General features: G+C 36.3%; 2 protein-coding genes across 2 annotated transcripts; both read left to right on the forward strand.

The window, feature by feature from the left end:
* The first annotated feature begins 650 nt into the window (after nt 1–650).
* Nucleotides 651–12292, forward strand: LOC120014383 (V-type proton ATPase subunit a3). The gene is made up of 18 exons (XM_038866327.1): nt 651–1013; nt 1496–1540; nt 2222–2344; nt 2437–2544; nt 3120–3230; nt 3317–3490; nt 4277–4414; nt 7569–7676; nt 7839–7946; nt 8044–8192; nt 8739–8892; nt 9929–10089; nt 10182–10388; nt 10484–10667; nt 10799–10882; nt 10986–11179; nt 11402–11461; nt 11702–12292. Exons 1-18 carry the CDS (start codon nt 879–881, stop codon nt 11901–11903), a joined length of 2445 nt encoding a protein of 814 aa, XP_038722255.1. The 5' UTR covers nt 651–878; the 3' UTR covers nt 11904–12292.
* A 1956-nt stretch (nt 12293–14248) lies between these two features.
* On the forward strand, nt 14249–16801 carry LOC119979961 (putative pectinesterase 11). Its single transcript, XM_038822590.1, has 5 exons — nt 14249–14493; nt 14726–14885; nt 15491–15679; nt 15810–16048; nt 16621–16801. Exons 1-5 carry the CDS (start codon nt 14249–14251, stop codon nt 16799–16801), a joined length of 1014 nt encoding a protein of 337 aa, XP_038678518.1.
* Nucleotides 16802–16988: the final 187 nt, after the last annotated feature.

Below are 16988 nucleotides of genomic sequence, written 5' to 3' on the forward strand. Positions count from 1 at the left end.
TAATTCCAACCCAACCTCTAATGGGCCCAATTCTTTTAAAAATTTATAAACATCAACGTCACAACTCGTTATCTCTTCCTATTAAGAGACAATTACAAAGAGGTATCACTACCCCTTTCATAAAAAAAGAAATTCGAGAGCGCTGTTCCTGCACCATTTTTATACCCCTAGTGATCTCAAATCCTAGATCCACCATTGATCACAACCTACAACAATTACTCAAAATGTTTACTCCACCACCCATTATCTCTAGTTGTCAAGGTAAGGAATGGCCGAGTGGGCGGTTACATGACTCCACCACTTATTACCGTCCATTAATTAAGAGAGGTGGTGGGTAGAACATTAGACAGGAAGAGTATAAAATGATCAAGGGGCAAGGTCAAGTACAATTGTGAAATGAAAAAAAAAAAAAAATCTTCATATATATGGAAGGTTGATCACGACTCACGAGGGGTGAATAAGAAAATTCACGTATATCATGTGAGGAATTAAGTTGAATTTCACAATTATCATAAAAAAAAAAATCAACGGCTCATGTAGAACCAAAAATTGAAATCTTTGGTCAGATATGACTGTCAAAGAGCCAATAATAAAATGAAGTGAAAAAAAAAAAGTTATTTTCAAAATTAAAGGGGAGAGAGAATCAGAGAAAGATAGACGTGACGTGGAAGCTTGTGGAGATACAGAGAAGACAAGGCTCTGGCTCTGTGGTTCATTAGTTTGTGCTGCAGCTGCGCTCTTTGGATTTCCTGATCTTTCTTATTTGTACTGAGGCTTGAGTAGATCGATCTCACTTTCCTGGTTTGTCTGGGCTGAGAGTGAGTGCGCCGGAGAGCGAGAGCAAAAAGAGGGAGAAAATCTGAGAGTCGGAGAGGAAGATGGGAGGATGTTGTCCACCGATGGATCTGATGAGGTCGGAGCCGATGCAGCTGATTCAACTCATCATCCCTATTGAGTCTTCTAACCTCACGGTCTCGTATCTCGGGGACGTCGGACTGATCCAGTTCAAAGATGTCAGCACTCTCTCTCTCTCGCCCTTGTATATTGTGTGTAGTTTTACCTATATGTCTGGAAATCTCTGTTTAATTTTGTCTCGATTGTTGGTTACAATAGTGACTTCAGAATTGTTATGCAATTTCTTGTCTCAGTTGTTTAGTCCTTGATTTCGTGTTTTTGATTGTGGTTGGGCGAAACCCTAGAATATCTATACTCGAGTATTGTTGTTGATTTTGTTTTTGTAATTTCTAATTTGCTGAGACTAGGGTTTTGGCGTAGTAATTGTTTGGTTACTATAATGATCTGAGTGTGAATTTTTGCTTCCAATTGCTGAACCAGTAGCAACCGCATTGGAATTGCTGATTAGATAATGCTTAGTGTTTAAATTTTTTTACTGTTTAAAACTAGTATTAGTTATGTTCCTTGTTGTATTCTCGTTCCCCTGTTTTGATATTGTGACGTCTCTAACTGTTTGGCCTTTTTATTTTATATCTTTCAGCTCAATGCAGAAAAGAGCCCTTTTCAACGAACTTATGCAGCTCAGGTACACTATCGTTTTTTGTTGTATATACCTGCTCTACATTAATATTTGTGAGTGCAAATATCAAGTACCTGTGGAGGGCCTGCAGTCTGCTGCCTCAACTTGTGACTAGATAATTTAGTTCATCACTGGAATGTATGGTTATGATTTTTAACTGGAAAGGAATAAAGAATGAGGATATAGAAATAATCTGATTGCTAAAGTTTTCATGGGCTTTACTTGTTAGAAAATTTTTAAACTAGAGTTTCTTGAGGGTTATAACTTGTCTATGGTTCCCAAGATGGTATGTGATTGCAGACAATTTTCCTATCTATGTAAATTATTCTAATGTGTTTCATTCCTTTCCCTGCGGGGGATTATTAAGTTGGGGCAGATGATGAGCTCATCTGTATCCTTATCTAACCAGTGAACATGAATGCTAGATCTTATTCCTTCTCTGTATTAAAAGTAAAATTTTGTTTTTGAGAAGATAGTAATTAGTAAGGGGATCCGTCTATGTAATCTTTGAAAATTTAATGTACAGTAAATTATAGTCTCTACAAGAAAGGGTACCCTAGAGTATAAAATGATCTCTATATCTCTCTCTCTCTTGTTGGTGGCTTGGGGAGGATTCTGTAATATATAAATACTATCTTCTGTGAATCAATTTTATGGGCACTGATATATTCTGTCTTTTTCCTGAAGATTAAAAAATGTGGAGAGATGGCCCGTAGACTACGGTTTTTCCAGGATCAAATGTTAAGGGCCGGTTTGATACCTTCAACGAAGCCCTTGACACGAGCTGACATTGATTTGGATGACCTAGAGGTATATTAAGATGTATATGGGTTGGTTATTTGTTTTTCTTCTACTGTTTCAATGGACTTTACATTAACTATTTCTTTGTATGTGTCTACCAGATAAAACTTGGAGAACTAGAGGCAGAGCTTGTTGAAATAAATGGAAATGGAGAAAAATTGCAACGTTCTTACAATGAGCTTGTCGAATATAAACTTGTTTTGCAGAAGGTACTGCCTTGTTTGTTTTTAAAATCTGTTGCCACAAATTACATATTCCCTTTAATGTAGAAGCCAGATTATCAATAGTGGTAAATTTGCATGTTCTCATTTGTTTGTATGAATAACATTATATTTCCTGAACGATGAAAAATATTGATATTGAAAAGAAGAAGGTTGCAGGTGATAGAAATTCTGTCACGAAGATAAACCAAACTGATGAATGAGGTTGACTTTTTCTGAATAGGCAATAAAAATTGATTAATTTGTGTTAAACTGAGCTTTGTAATATTTGTTTAAAATTAATCGTGGGGATCATTATCCTGTTTAAGTTAAATATGGTTCTTGTTTTGAAAAAACAAAAGAACTTGTGGCAGTTTTTTTAACTTTGCTAAGTAAGTTCTTTGAGTGAACTTTGAAATTTTAAATTCAATAGCAATAATTTTTCTCTTGTGATAAAATATTAAAAATTAGAAAGTTGTTCTTCTGTATCGCTGATAGTTGATAATACTTTTACATAACTTCCTCACTCTTAATTTGTAATACTTAATGATCAGTTTGATGTGTTTTTTCCCCCTTTCCTTTAGGCTGGAGAACTGTTTTCTTCAGCTCTTAGCAGTGCCGCAGCTCAGCAGAGGGATATTGCATCACGTCAAATGCCTGAAGAATCCCTCGACTCTCCTTTACTGCTTGATCAAGTATGAACAGTGACAGCCTTTTGGTGTACTATTGTTGATTGTGACCTTTTAGTGACAGGAAGTATCCCTGCTTGGCTGTTTTTTAGGAAATGTCAATTGATCCATCAAAGCCAGTAAATTTGGGGTTTATTGCTGGCCTTGTCCCGAGAGAAAAGTTTATGGCATTTGAAAGGATCTTGTTTCGTGCTACCCGGGGTAATGTGTTCCTAAAGCAGGTGGTTCTTGAGGAGCCGGTCATTGATCCCGCTTCTGGAGAGAAGGTGCCTCCCAAGTCCTAAATTATTTTATTCAGTTTTTTCTTTTTGTCTCTTTTAATAGTGATAGCTTTTGTGAAGTCTCAATTATTGATGATACTATTGGAGGAATGCAATGTGACTTGTGTTACTGGTTTGTAGAGTTTAAAAGTGTGGATGCACATAAGGAGTAGCATACTTTGACCCCTCATTCTTTGCACACATTGAGAATTCTCTGTCTGATGCCAGGAAACTTCTTCATCGATTTTTGTGTAGGCTATTATGACAAGATAAATTCAATATATGTTAGTTTGACTATATTTTAAGGCAAACATGTGGCCTAGTGGTACAGTTGCAAGGGTACAACCTAGAGGTCACAAGTTCAATTCTAGACTTTCCACATATTATGTGGGGATAACTGATAAGGTTTGCGTACATATTGTCTATTCCCGACCTTTCCCACAGCTGTGGGCACAAGAGTTATTTACCTTTCTTTTACTGTATTTTGTTGCCATAAAGTAAATGAACTTTCTGACCATGTGTTGTCAGTATTTTTGTTCGGATTTGGTACTATAAAGTGTGCAAGTGAACATGCTGTCAACACGTAGTCTGCTTTGTCCATATTCGCTTATTTAGTTCAGTGTACTTTTCCTCTTCTTGGCGTTTTTTGTATCCTATAGTTGACCATCATACTTGCTCTTGTGGCGGAGACAATGTTTTACTATTGAACTAAATTTTGGAACTTAATTCTGTTATCTATGCAATATTTCCATGTTAGTATGTTGCTTTTAACTTCTCTATGCTGCTGTGCAGGTGGAGAAAAATGCATTTCTGATTTTCTTTTCTGGGGAAAAGTCAAAGAGCAAAATTTTGAAAATTTGTGAAGCCTTTGGAGCTAACCGCTATCCGTTTAGTGAGGACCTGGGCAAACAAGTTCAAATGATTACAGAGGTATGTACTTCCCATAATTGTTTTTTAAAAATTATTTTCCCCTTTTGGTGCTTTACTCAAAGATTTTTCCATAGTCCATATCAATGTTTTTGTTGGTGATTCTTTTATTTACCATGGATTTTAGTATCTGGTCTGCTATCTAATATATGGTAAATGACAGAAGGGTTCATATTACGTTGATTTTATCCTCTTTCTTTCATCCTCTTTCTTTTTTTCCCCTCTCTCTTCAGCATTTTGCATTTTACATGGCGTTCAAGCAATATCATAAATTATGAGAGAGTAGTTTTATAGAATTAAGCTAGTCCTTCATAGGTTATGAATGAGGTTCTTTGAAGTATATTAAACCTTTGTTTCTTTTGAAATTTTATCCATTTTACTGTTGTATAAAGTAGACAATTTTCAAACATATATTTCTACACCTCCCCTGATTGCTACTTTGGGTATAGTGTATCTCATTGGCAACAAGGGTTCAGAATCATTCAAGCAGATAATACTGATAATGCTAAAAAATAATTCGAATGGCTTCATGTAACCCTGTAACTCTATGAATAAACTTAGAGAGGTAGCCTTACAAAAACTTGGACTCTCTTGGGTTGTTGCTGGGGTTGCATAATATGAAATTAAGGTTTGTGAATTGTGATTTAAAGAAACTAGAGGGGGGAGAGTAGTTGCTTCCATCCCTTCATCAATTTAAAGAGAATAGAAAATGAGCATTCAAAATAATGGAAACCAAAATATTGTTCATGAATCATGATAGATGGCTTTGGCTTCTTTGTTGTTGATTTAGTGGTGAGACTTCTTTCTGCTGTAGATGTACCATAGTTGTCAAAAGCGCTCTCCTAGGCACACAGGTGCACCCTCTGCACCTGGACCAAGAGCAGGGCGACGACCTTGCAAAGGTGGTGCCTAGGTGCGCGCCTGTCATCAGGCGCAGTGCCTGATGACTTTAGGGGCATATATGTTAAGATGAGAGGAGCTGCTACGATCTATCTTCTTTACTTAGGCCAAGTCCAAGTGTTCTTTTAGCCAGTCAACTTTATTCAAACTTTTATTATTATTTTCAATCATCTCAACTAACCATTGAGAAAAGTAACTTCACATACATGTCTATATTTGTTTGGCTCAGTAGCCGCTGTCACATGATGAATTACAATTAATAAAAATACCATTATCTTTTTTCTATCTTCTTCTTGAATTTCTCATTTAGGTTATTATTTCAAGCCCTCTTGAAATAATGACTTGAATTTCTCATTCAGGTTATTATTCCAAGCCCTCTCTATTTATTCGATTTTTTTTTTTTTTTTTAATTTTGCACCTTGCTTCACTCGGGTGTGCGCCTTGCGCCTGGGCGATAGAAGACCCTTTGCGCATTGAGCACCCCACCTTTGCAACTATGAGATGTACTTTATCGTATTTCGTGTAGATAGTTAATGGGTGGAGCCCTGTGCCTATTCTGCTGGAATAAATTTCAATTTGGAAGACTGAACATTCAGTCAGAGTAGACGCGGATTGAACTATTGGTTTGTCATAAATCGTTGAGAAATTTAGATTATTCTGATCCTGCCAGTGCGGATTAAGATTTATGCTTTAGAGGTGATATCCTTAAGATTCTATTGCAAACAATGGGAAGTGAGCTTGCTCAGCTTCGTGGAGCTAGGTGGTCCTGTGCTAGCTGCCTCTTTAATAATCTGTCTTGACACTGTCTCAACGATTCCCATACCATTTGGTTTGCGACACAAGAAAGTCGTTGCTAGATAATAGGCAAGTGTTTGGGATTCGGTCATGATTTGCCCAATTGAAGTTGCCTGAAGTCCACCCAGAGTAGAAAGCTTCTTCATGTATTTGTTATTTCACTTGGCTATTTTAGTTTATATATTAGTAAATTCTCTATGTTAGTTTTGAGCTTTATAGTGCTATCTAAGTTACATTCAATGGAGATGATACATATCTAAGTCCTATTTTCTTTTTCTCCACTCTTTCTGCATGGTAGAGAAAAATAAAATAGAAAGGATACAACCAAATAGCACAGGATATTAAATCACCATAAGCATACTATAATTCTTTAATAGTAAGCGTACTGTAATTAATGTAATTAATCTTGGATGATGATGATGATGAAACATACTGTAAGCATACTATAATTATTATGGAAATCACTCGACCAAATTTTAGGTTCCCTAATGTCATCTCCAAGATTAATTAGATAATCAGTTGTGCTACTTCATGAAGTATGTAAATTTTTTTCCTTCTGCCCTCTAAAGGGCCTTTTAAATTGAATAATGGGGACAAGTGGCTAGCAAATTACTATTTTCCTTAAATATTCAGTACCCTGATTAGCATCTCCTTTAACGAACAACTTTTGTGGATGCCTTTCAATAGTGAACACCAAACCAATCCTTAGAACCATAATTTTCTTCCATCTCGACAGTCCTTCACATTCTATGCATCTGGCGCTTGCATGCATTGATATTATGTGGAATGTTGAGCTAGTAAAGACAACGTACCTGAAGAATGAATGTAGTCATTGGATGTGTGTAAGAGTAGGATAAGAAATGTTACCATTCAATTTAGGGTAAGCAAAGTGCCAATTGCTGATAAGATGTGATAACTCTATTTAAGATTGTCTGGCCATGTACAATGCAGTGATAGCAGTAGTGGACTGTTAGAAGGGTTGAAAAGATTCTAGTTGGAGATAGTAAAAAGAGAAGACGAGACCCAAAAAACATGGATGAAAGTAATAGGAAATGATATTGGCCATGTAGGATTAGTAAAGAGACTAGCTTTTGATAGGAACAGAGGGTGAGAGAATGCAAAGAGTTGATTTGCACTGATATCTCTACAGATTCATGTAGTCAACCCAAACCGTATGGGACAGTCTTTTATGATGATGTTGATGGTGATACAATCCGTACTCATAAAGGTAGACTGGAACAAAAGTGCGCGCTATGCTATGGTGGCATTTTGATTACCATTTTATTCCAACTTTGTACGCATTTATTAATCAAACAAATTGCTTACACCATATTCATTTCTACATTTCTTAGTTATAATAGCATAGTATCCGACACTGTGTTGCACTTTCTGCTTGTTACTAAATGTCTAATTGTGAAATCTTTTAATGCACGCTAATGTCCTTAATCCTTTCCAATTTCAGGTTTCAGAGAGACTATCTGAGATGAAGACTACAATTGATGCCGGACTGGCTCATCGGGCAAATTTGTTGCAGAGTATTGGAGATCAATTTGAGCAATGGAACTTTTTGGTTTGTTATTTCTCAATTTGGTCAATGAATTTCTCTGCTCTTCCTTCCCCGTTGTCAATTATTAGAACCTTCTTCATCTTCTGTTTATGAGATATATTTGTGTGAATTTTATTCTTCCTTGCTCCATTAAGTTACATTATTTTGATTCCTGAACTCATGTAGGTGAAGAAGGAGAAATCCATATATCATACTCTGAACATGCTTAGCCTTGACGTGACAAAAAAGTGTCTTGTGGCTGAGGGGTGGAGTCCCGTTTTTGCTTCAAAGCATGTAATTTCTACTTCCTCTATTAAATGTAGATTTCATGAGCTTGTGCTTATTGTCGCAATAAATTTCTTACGAACAAGTGTATAATTCATCGTTGCAGATTCAGGAAGCATTGCAGCGCGCTTCAATTGACTCCAACTCACAAGTTGGATCAATTTTCCAGGTTTTGCATACGAAGGAGCTACCACCAACTTATTTCCGCACAAACAAATTTACTACTGCTTTTCAGGAAATTGTTGATGCTTATGGGTGGGTTTCACTTGGCAGTTATGCTTGTTTTACTGTTCCCTGGTTATTATTATTACCCCCATCTATTGTTTTAGTTATACACGTGCATCGTCATCGAGCTCAATATGGGCAAGGAACCTTGTCCTTCCAAACTTCCTCGTTTCCATTTGCTTTAGCTATTTTCTTGCAAGAAAAAGGCAAGACTGATGATTGTTAGATAGTCAAGGTAGGTGTCCACCTTCTTTTGTAAAGAATAGAACCTCAGCCTTCTTAGGCCTGTCACTGGATGCAACCTAGAGCATAAGTCGGTCTTCGGTGCTTGTCACTCACAAACTGATTTTTGAAACGACCATCTCTTTCCATCAAATTAGATTGTATATCTATCAAACTGAGATGTATATACCTTCATATTATACTTGGTGTTTTTTTTCTTCAAAATTTTTTTCGTTGGGTGGTTGGGTTGAGGAAATTAGCCAAACAACATCTAATTAAAAATCAAATTCCTTTGTTTGGTTCCAATAAAAAAAATTTCCAATCAAAAAATTCGTTTGTTTGGTGATATTGCAGGGTGGCCAAGTATCAAGAAGCGAATCCAGGTGTATTCACTATTGTTACATTTCCCTTTCTGTTTGCTGTCATGTTTGGGGATTGGGGCCATGGAATATGCTTGCTGCTTGGAACATTATTCCTTTTATTTCGAGAAAAGAAACTCTCCAGCCAGGTGATCTCGCAGTTACTAAGTTGAAATAACCAATGATTGTGAACTTGTCAATAAAACGTAATTCAAGCTCTTGGTGCTCTATGTGAAGTATTTTTCAATCATGGCATATTCTTTTATTTTTCACTTTGTAGACTATTAAATGGTATGTTAACTTCTCTACGCCAGCATTGTGATGGAATAGAAAAAGTGTCCTGTCGCCATTATTCTATTATTTAGATGATGTGTTTGTGCTAGTGACAATTGATGTATCGAATAGCCTGAATTGGAACATGTTGAGAGAAATTTGATTGTTGATTGGAGTCTGTAGATGTGCACAAATGTTAAAATTTATATGTTTTATATTTCATCTTCTCATTGGTTGATTAGCTGCCACCATCCAAAAGACACTTTGGCTTGATAATTGTGGCGATGTACCAAGATGGACATTCCAGACGATCCACCTGATTTCTTGGATGTCTACATCACTATGACATACTAGTATTTGCTGCGTTGACATTGACTTTATAATTTTTTAGTTTACAGCAGATGCCCGATATTTGGTCCCAAGATTCTTCTCGTGCTTGACATGTAATTCTTTATTTACTATCATCAGTTTCCGGCTACTTGATATATTTGGTTGTTTCATATATATAGGTGTTTTATGATTTTTTTTCAGATTGTACTCATATGAAATCAGGTGCACCGGGTATCATAGTAATAAGCACCCAATGACTCGATTGGACTAAAGACCATTCACTTAGCTGCCTTGTTAGTAACTTTTGTAGTCATTCAATTCTATAGGAATAAGCTGTGTAGAACTTCTCGGTAATTCTTGTACTAGCTACTATGCTTCATTGGTTTGTAATTCTTTATATGTGTCCTCTGTTTTATGTTTCCCTCCAACTAGAATTTGCATCTGTTATCATTCTGAAAAAACTTTAATAGTTTATTCTTGGTAACTCTTGATAGCTTTCTTTATTTTCCGCCCATTTTATTTATTTAATGTATCCACCTCTATGTACATCCTGCTTAAATGAATTATTCTTGTCAACTGCAGAAGCTTGGCGACATCATGGAAATGACCTTTGGGGGGCGCTATACTATTTTTATGATGTCAATCTTCTCTATTTACACCGGTTTGATCTATAATGAGTTCTTTTCAGTCCCATTCGAGCTATTTGGTCCATCTGCCTATGCATGTCGTGACCTTTCTTGCAGGTGCTTTGACTTAGATCTTTGATTCATTGTTCTGTGAGTTGTTCACAATTGTGCTTGTTTATTTATTGGCCAGTTGTGCTTTTCTTTGGCAGGGATGCTACTACAGTTGGTTTGATAAAGGTGCGGGACACCTACCCATTTGGTTTGGACCCTGCATGGCATGGTAGTCGCAGTGAGCTGCCATTCCTCAACTCCTTGAAGATGAAAATGTCAATTCTTCTTGGTGTTGCCCAGATGAATCTTGGAATCATATTAAGTTTTTTCAATGCAATATTTTTCAGGAATAGCCTGAACGTCTGGTAATATTGAACTTTAGCTTCTGGTTCATCATCATTTCACTGCAACCATTCTCGTTTTGTCACTGAGAGGTAGCATTTGGTTGGCCATGCCACAGGTTTCAGTTCATCCCTCAGATGATCTTCTTAAACAGCCTTTTTGGTTATTTATCACTCCTCATCATTGTGAAGTGGATCACTGGTTCCCAAGCTGACTTGTATCATGTAATGATATACATGTTCCTGAGTCCCACTGATGATTTAGGGGAAAACCAGCTTTTCCCTGGGCAGAAGATGGCTCAGGTTTGCTCAATCCCCCAAATCCTTTTCACGCCCCGGTAGCAAAGGAAAAATAAAAGAATATGTTCAAATTTATGCCCTGTGCACAGAGGATGTCAGCTTCTAATTATTAGTATTGTGCATTCTGTTCCCAGCTTGTGCTTCTGTTACTGGCTTTTGTCTCCGTTCCATGGATGCTGCTTCCAAAGCCTTTTCTTTTGAAGAGGCAACACCAAAATGTATGGTGTTACTTTTATACTGCTGTCAATATTTTGTGCTAAATATGATCGGAATTATTGTATCCTATAATTCTATGGCACTTATGATTTTGTTCTTCTTCAGAGGCACCAAGGTCAGACGTATACACCACTTCAGAGCACTGAGGAGTCTCTTCAAGTGGAAGCTAATCATGGCTCTCATGATCATGAGGAATTTGAGTTCGGTGAAGTTTTTGTACATCAGCTCATACACACAATTGAGTTTGTCCTTGGAGCAATCTCGAATACGGCTTCATACCTTCGTTTATGGGCCCTCAGGTTTGCAATAAGAGGACTGAACTTATCTATTAGTCAGAGTACTCTTGGCTGAGAGGAAATTGTAAACCCGTTTTTGGACGAGAGTGTTGTAGCCAAAATGCCTATAAGGGCTTGTCTGTGCACACATATGCCACTTCACACATGTTGACCTTATAAATTTTTTGAGAGAGGTCATTCCTATATTAAGATGCTGATTATGGACTTGTTGTTCACTTTCTGCAGCCTTGCCCATTCAGAGTTGTCAACCGTGTTCTATGAGAAGGTCCTCCTCCTCGCTTGGGGGTATGTTCTTATATTATGTGACTGTAATTTGCTTCACATTCATAATTAACTTTTTATAGTCCGAAAACAATGCTATGAATTGGGAAAGCAGAGAACTCCTGAGCAAATTCATTATGTTGTTTTGGCTTCCTAGATTATGCTTGAAGATATACAGCTAGCACTCGTAAACCCAGCTTAACCGCCAGTTGAATGTCCTAAAATTATGGCTGGTCTCAACTCTTTGCTCCCAATGTCTTGCAGGTACAACAATGTGATTATCCTTATTGTTGGCATCATTGTATTTATTTTTGCAACGGTCGGTGTGTTGCTGGTTATGGAGACTCTTAGTGCTTTCCTGCACGCACTGCGTCTCCATTGGGTGGAATTCATGAATAAGTTCTACGAGGGAGATGGTTACAAGTTCCATCCGTTTTCATTTTCATTACTTGACGAAGATGAATGAAGATTCAATTGTATGGTGTGCTTCAGTTCGCGGAGGTTAGTGTGCACAGGTACTAATGAACGATAATTTTTTCATTTGGACATGAATGGAATTTGTTTGGGATATATCTTGAATGGCTGTTTTGAGGAATCTTTCTTCAGGCGTAGCACTGCTCCACCTCCGTTCCAGTTATTTAATTGTTGTGGGAAGGAATAAATTTCCGTCTGGCCAATGGCTTGTATGAGTTAAACGGTTATGGCCTTTTGTAATAATATGAGTATATGAATAGTTAATTTATTCAGCTTTCTATTTATACATAGTAACAAGGTATGTGTAATGTATTTGATTGTCAGTGACTGCAGTATTGCTGTGGTTCCGATGATCTCCTTTGAAACTATTTTGTTTTGTGTCGATTTGAAATAAAAAAGGGTTGGATGGGTTCAAGGCCATCACCGAGTTGATGACCATTGATGTCTCTGCTATGAGGTTGCCTTCTGTTCCCAGCGGAGGTGGAAATCAGTGGCGGTGATGGACTCGTGTAGGACCAGCCCAAATGTGCCGCTTGATCCAATAAGAACAGAGCACCTGAGAACTTGGATGACACCCAAGTTTAAACTTGTTTGGATAGATTAAAAAGAACGGAAATAAAATTAATTTAATTTTTTAATTTATCTTTAGTTTTTTAGGTTAAAGTATTATGTATAAGTTAAAATAGATTTTTAATTTATAAATAATTTAATTAGCCCCTTGATTCTTTTCAAATCTCTCTTTTTAATTTTCTTTATAAACTATTCCAACAAGAGGATTGAAAGGAAATTTACTTTTTCTTTTATTCTTTTTCTACAAATCCTTCAATCTAAATACCAAATAAAATTATATTTATTTAAATCTAGGTTGTTCGATTTGTCCAATTTGTTTAAAATGTCATTTTTCTTTTTATGATATAACGTTGGATTACCCGACATATATTATTTTTCTTCTTAAAATGAAATAACAATTATTTGAAACATTCCACAAAATCTTAAAATAATAAAGTAAAATACAAAATCAAATAGTCCATAAAATCTTAAAATAATAAAGTAAAATACAAAATCAAATAGTCATATAGTTCCAAATACAAAACAAGTTAATAATAACACAACATTCAAGTTGAAAGGAGAAGAAAAGAAAACATAGTAAATCAATAACATCAAATGATCCCAAGTCTCAAACCGGTTTTCCTTGTACAATCAACATATGTCATCAATTAATCTCTATATGATTTAAATTATGAGAAGATACTTCGGTTATTTGTTCACATTCAATAAAAATCACAATTTTCCCATACGTCATTGGCTTAAAATACTAATTTTTAACACAATATGACTACTGGCAAGTAAGAAATCTCTAGTCATTCATGTAATATATTAATATTAGCATCCACCAGAGTTGATCTTATTCAGGACATTCAGCTCCCCTTTGGTGTTCAGTTACTAGGGTTTTCAAGGCATGCTCTTCGGTTTAGTATCGATATGTCTTCTCAGTTTGTCCACACTATTTGGGTACGGTATCCCCTTTGGTGTGTCAGCATGGTTATTCCATACCATTGTCATACTCTTGTGCCACGTGTTTGTATTATAATGGAAGGTGATTTTGGTATCATCACATATATAATCATAATTCATCAACTCACTAAAAAAATCGAGATTGTCTGTCACTTTGTGCACTCCATTACTTTATATCTTTTGCAAATATTGTTGTTGATGTGAGTTATTACAAGCATTGACCAAAAAAAAGAATATCAAATTTATTATATAGCATATTTTTTCTTGCATATGCTTATTCTTTAATTATGTTGATCATTTTCTTTGCTTTATAGTTATATTGCACAACTAGTGCTAAATAAGAATATATTAATAGAATTCAAAATATCTTCAAATGTCCAAGAATCCCACAAAAAAAAACATATACAGCTAATCATTTTTTTCCCCTATGAATTTGTGTCCAAAATTGAGATAATTTCAAGGGTTAATATATTATTTTTCTTGATTTATTTCCATAGCTCTTACGTGTGCCAGCTAATTTAGAGTTTAGAATGTCTAAATTATATAAATTACCCCTATTTTCTGTGCTTAATATATTAATCTTCTTGATCTATTTCCATAATTAGGCACTCTAAATTGGATAAATATCCATATTTTTTGTGCATAATATAGTGCCTAAAATACGTAAGAATAATAATAAAAAAGAAGAATATATTTTTATTTACCAAACCAAGTACAACTTTCATATAAACACAAGTAGAAACTACATCTCCATTACCATGCATGTACTGCAAGAACTATAGATATATTATATATAGATCGATCGATCCAGGCATTGTTATTATGCGGCTTCACATTATGGTACCGTCTATTATTACCACCTTCTTCTTCTTCTTCTTCTTCATTTTGCTTCTTTATGGCTCTTTCATGGCTGCTTTGGTTACTGCAATGAACACTTCCGAAGCCGTCCTGATTAGAGTTGATTGGACTGGTAGAGGAGATTTTACGAAGATACAAGATGCCATTGATGCCGTTCCTTCTAATAACGCTGAAGTGGTCTTCATTTGGGTCAAGCCAGGAATATACAGGTACACAATTATATACCACACATATATGCGGACATCTGTAACTTTATATATTACGAACGTCTGTTTTCTGTTTAAAGAAGTGGGGTCAGAACCAGTGGGCCCCAGTAAGTTCACTTTTCATTATGTTTATGTATATATATGTATATGTATGTGTATGTGTATGTATGTCTTGAAAAATCAAAACTTATTTTGAATTTTTTGGTTTATTTTGTATGATTTATGGTGATTATAGAGAGAAGATTGTGGTGCCAGCTGATAAGCCGTATATAACATTGTGTGGATCTGGTGTAACCAAGACCATTGTAACATGGAGGGAGGGCGTCGACATTTTTAAGTCTGCTACAATCTCTGTACTGGCTCCATATTTTGTTGGGCAGCTACTCACAATAGAGGTGTTTTTTTTTCCCCCTTTTATAACACAAAATAACTGATTTTTTTTCCCGGAAATGATAAAGATTCGTATCCCAATTATCCTAACTGTTGAGTTGGACGCACAAGATCTAAGTAAATTTGTAGGCTCCATATATCCCATATGATGTGCATGAAATCCTGTGTGTACAACTCACTAGCTCGGATAATTTGCCTCCATGTGACATATTTAAATTTGGCATCTGCATCGATGCCGTTACTATTTATTGGACATGCACATATGATTAAGATCCCGTATCGATTAAGTTAAAAAATTACGTGATTAATATACACAGATGGGATCAATAACTTATTGCCTTAAGATTTCACGCTTAAAAGGATCTAGGGGCTTTAGCGTTGGGGAATTGCGGAGCCCCAAATCCGTTTAAAAGCGTATTAAACTGAATCATTATATGTAAATTTGTTACTATACGTATTCTCATAGTGGGATGCATATTTTATTAATCGAACGGTATGATGCCGTAATGGTATCGTACTAGTATCTATATGTAAATATATATATATATATGTGTGTGTATAAAATTATATTAACAATTTTTTTTTGTTGTTGTTGTTGTTGACGGTACAGAACACATATGGAGTTAGTGCCCAAGCCGTTGCATTAAGGGTAGAGGGAGATTTAGTAGCCTTTTACGCTTGTAATATTGTGTCTTATCAAGACACACTACTGGATGATGTTGGTAGACATTACTATCACAATTGCTACATAGAAGGAGCCACTGATTTCATATGTGGAAATGGTGCATCCCTGTTTCAGGTAAGTACATGTTAGACCATTAATGCCCGACGGCTCGAGTTTAAGCTTATATTAATTTGATGTTCGAAGGGCAAACTTGTATGGTATCATTTTCGGTTACCAAACCATTAATTTTTCTTTTATGTTGCAGAGGTGTCATTTGCATTCCACCAGCGAATACCATGGATCCATTACCGCTCAACATAGAGAGTCAGCATTAGATAATACTGGTTTCACCTTTTATGGCTGCAATATTACTAGTGTTGCTCCAGCTTTCCTTGGAAGGCCTTGGGCAGCTTATTCTAGAGTGGTTTTTGCTATAACTTACATGTCTGACATGATAATTCCACAAGGTTGGGATGATTGGAACAGAAACAAGAGTGAACGCAGGTATGTGTTGACCAGGTTTGGGATTGATTGAAGGCACTTTTGAAGTTCATCGGAACTAACAAGTTGTGCGGCTTGGCAGCCCGGGTTTAGACTCTCTTTTTTTGGTGATCGGGAGAGCCCCAGTTCAATGATCACTTTGTGACTCCTACGCTAGATTTAAACCAAGATTATTGGTCATCTCGTGTGCACAGTAGGCCACTAATTTAGTTCTGAACCGAAACTCAGTGCATGAGTAAGATTGGGTCGAGACCCAGAATATGACTCTTTACCCCTCCTAGGAAGTAGGCCTGTGCCATCGACCCTCGTCCCACGGAACCCCAAGGAATTATGTCCCACTGTCTTGAGCATCCGACCTGAGGAATCTTTCACCTTTAAACCCGACGATATAATTAACCACTAGACTAATGCAAAGTTGTTATAAATTTAACATTTGTAAGACTTGAACTTGTACAACACCCGAGTTTAAACTTTAAACTCATGTTAGATGTTTAAAGGACAAACTTATATGTTATTGTTTTTCGTATTAACAAAAAGGAACTAACAATTTCTTCTTCTTCTTCTTGTTGTGACAGTACGGTGTATTATGGTGAATATATGTGTTATGGTCCGGGAGCTAGCACGTCGAAAAGGGTTGATTGGTCGAAGAGACTTACGCATGACGAGGTTGTACCCTTCCTGAACTGGGACATGCTTGGAGGGAAGAGTTGGCTAAGACCCATACCCCGCAAATTTAAGAAGCCTGGCTTTATGTAGAATAATAGTACGATTTTACGATTTGTTTGTGCTGAATAATACGATTTGTTTGTGCATACTCATTAAATAAAAAAGGAGGAAACTTCATTGTTCACCACTTGATTGATTAAGAAACATGGGGTAATAAGCAAGTAGTGGCATTACAGAAGAAGGAAGGGCAAAAAAAAAGACCTAGTAAATATAGAAG

Source organism: Tripterygium wilfordii, chromosome 2 (genome assembly GCF_013401445.1).
Source record: "Tripterygium wilfordii isolate XIE 37 chromosome 2, ASM1340144v1, whole genome shotgun sequence".
NCBI lineage: Eukaryota > Viridiplantae > Streptophyta > Magnoliopsida > Celastrales > Celastraceae > Tripterygium > Tripterygium wilfordii.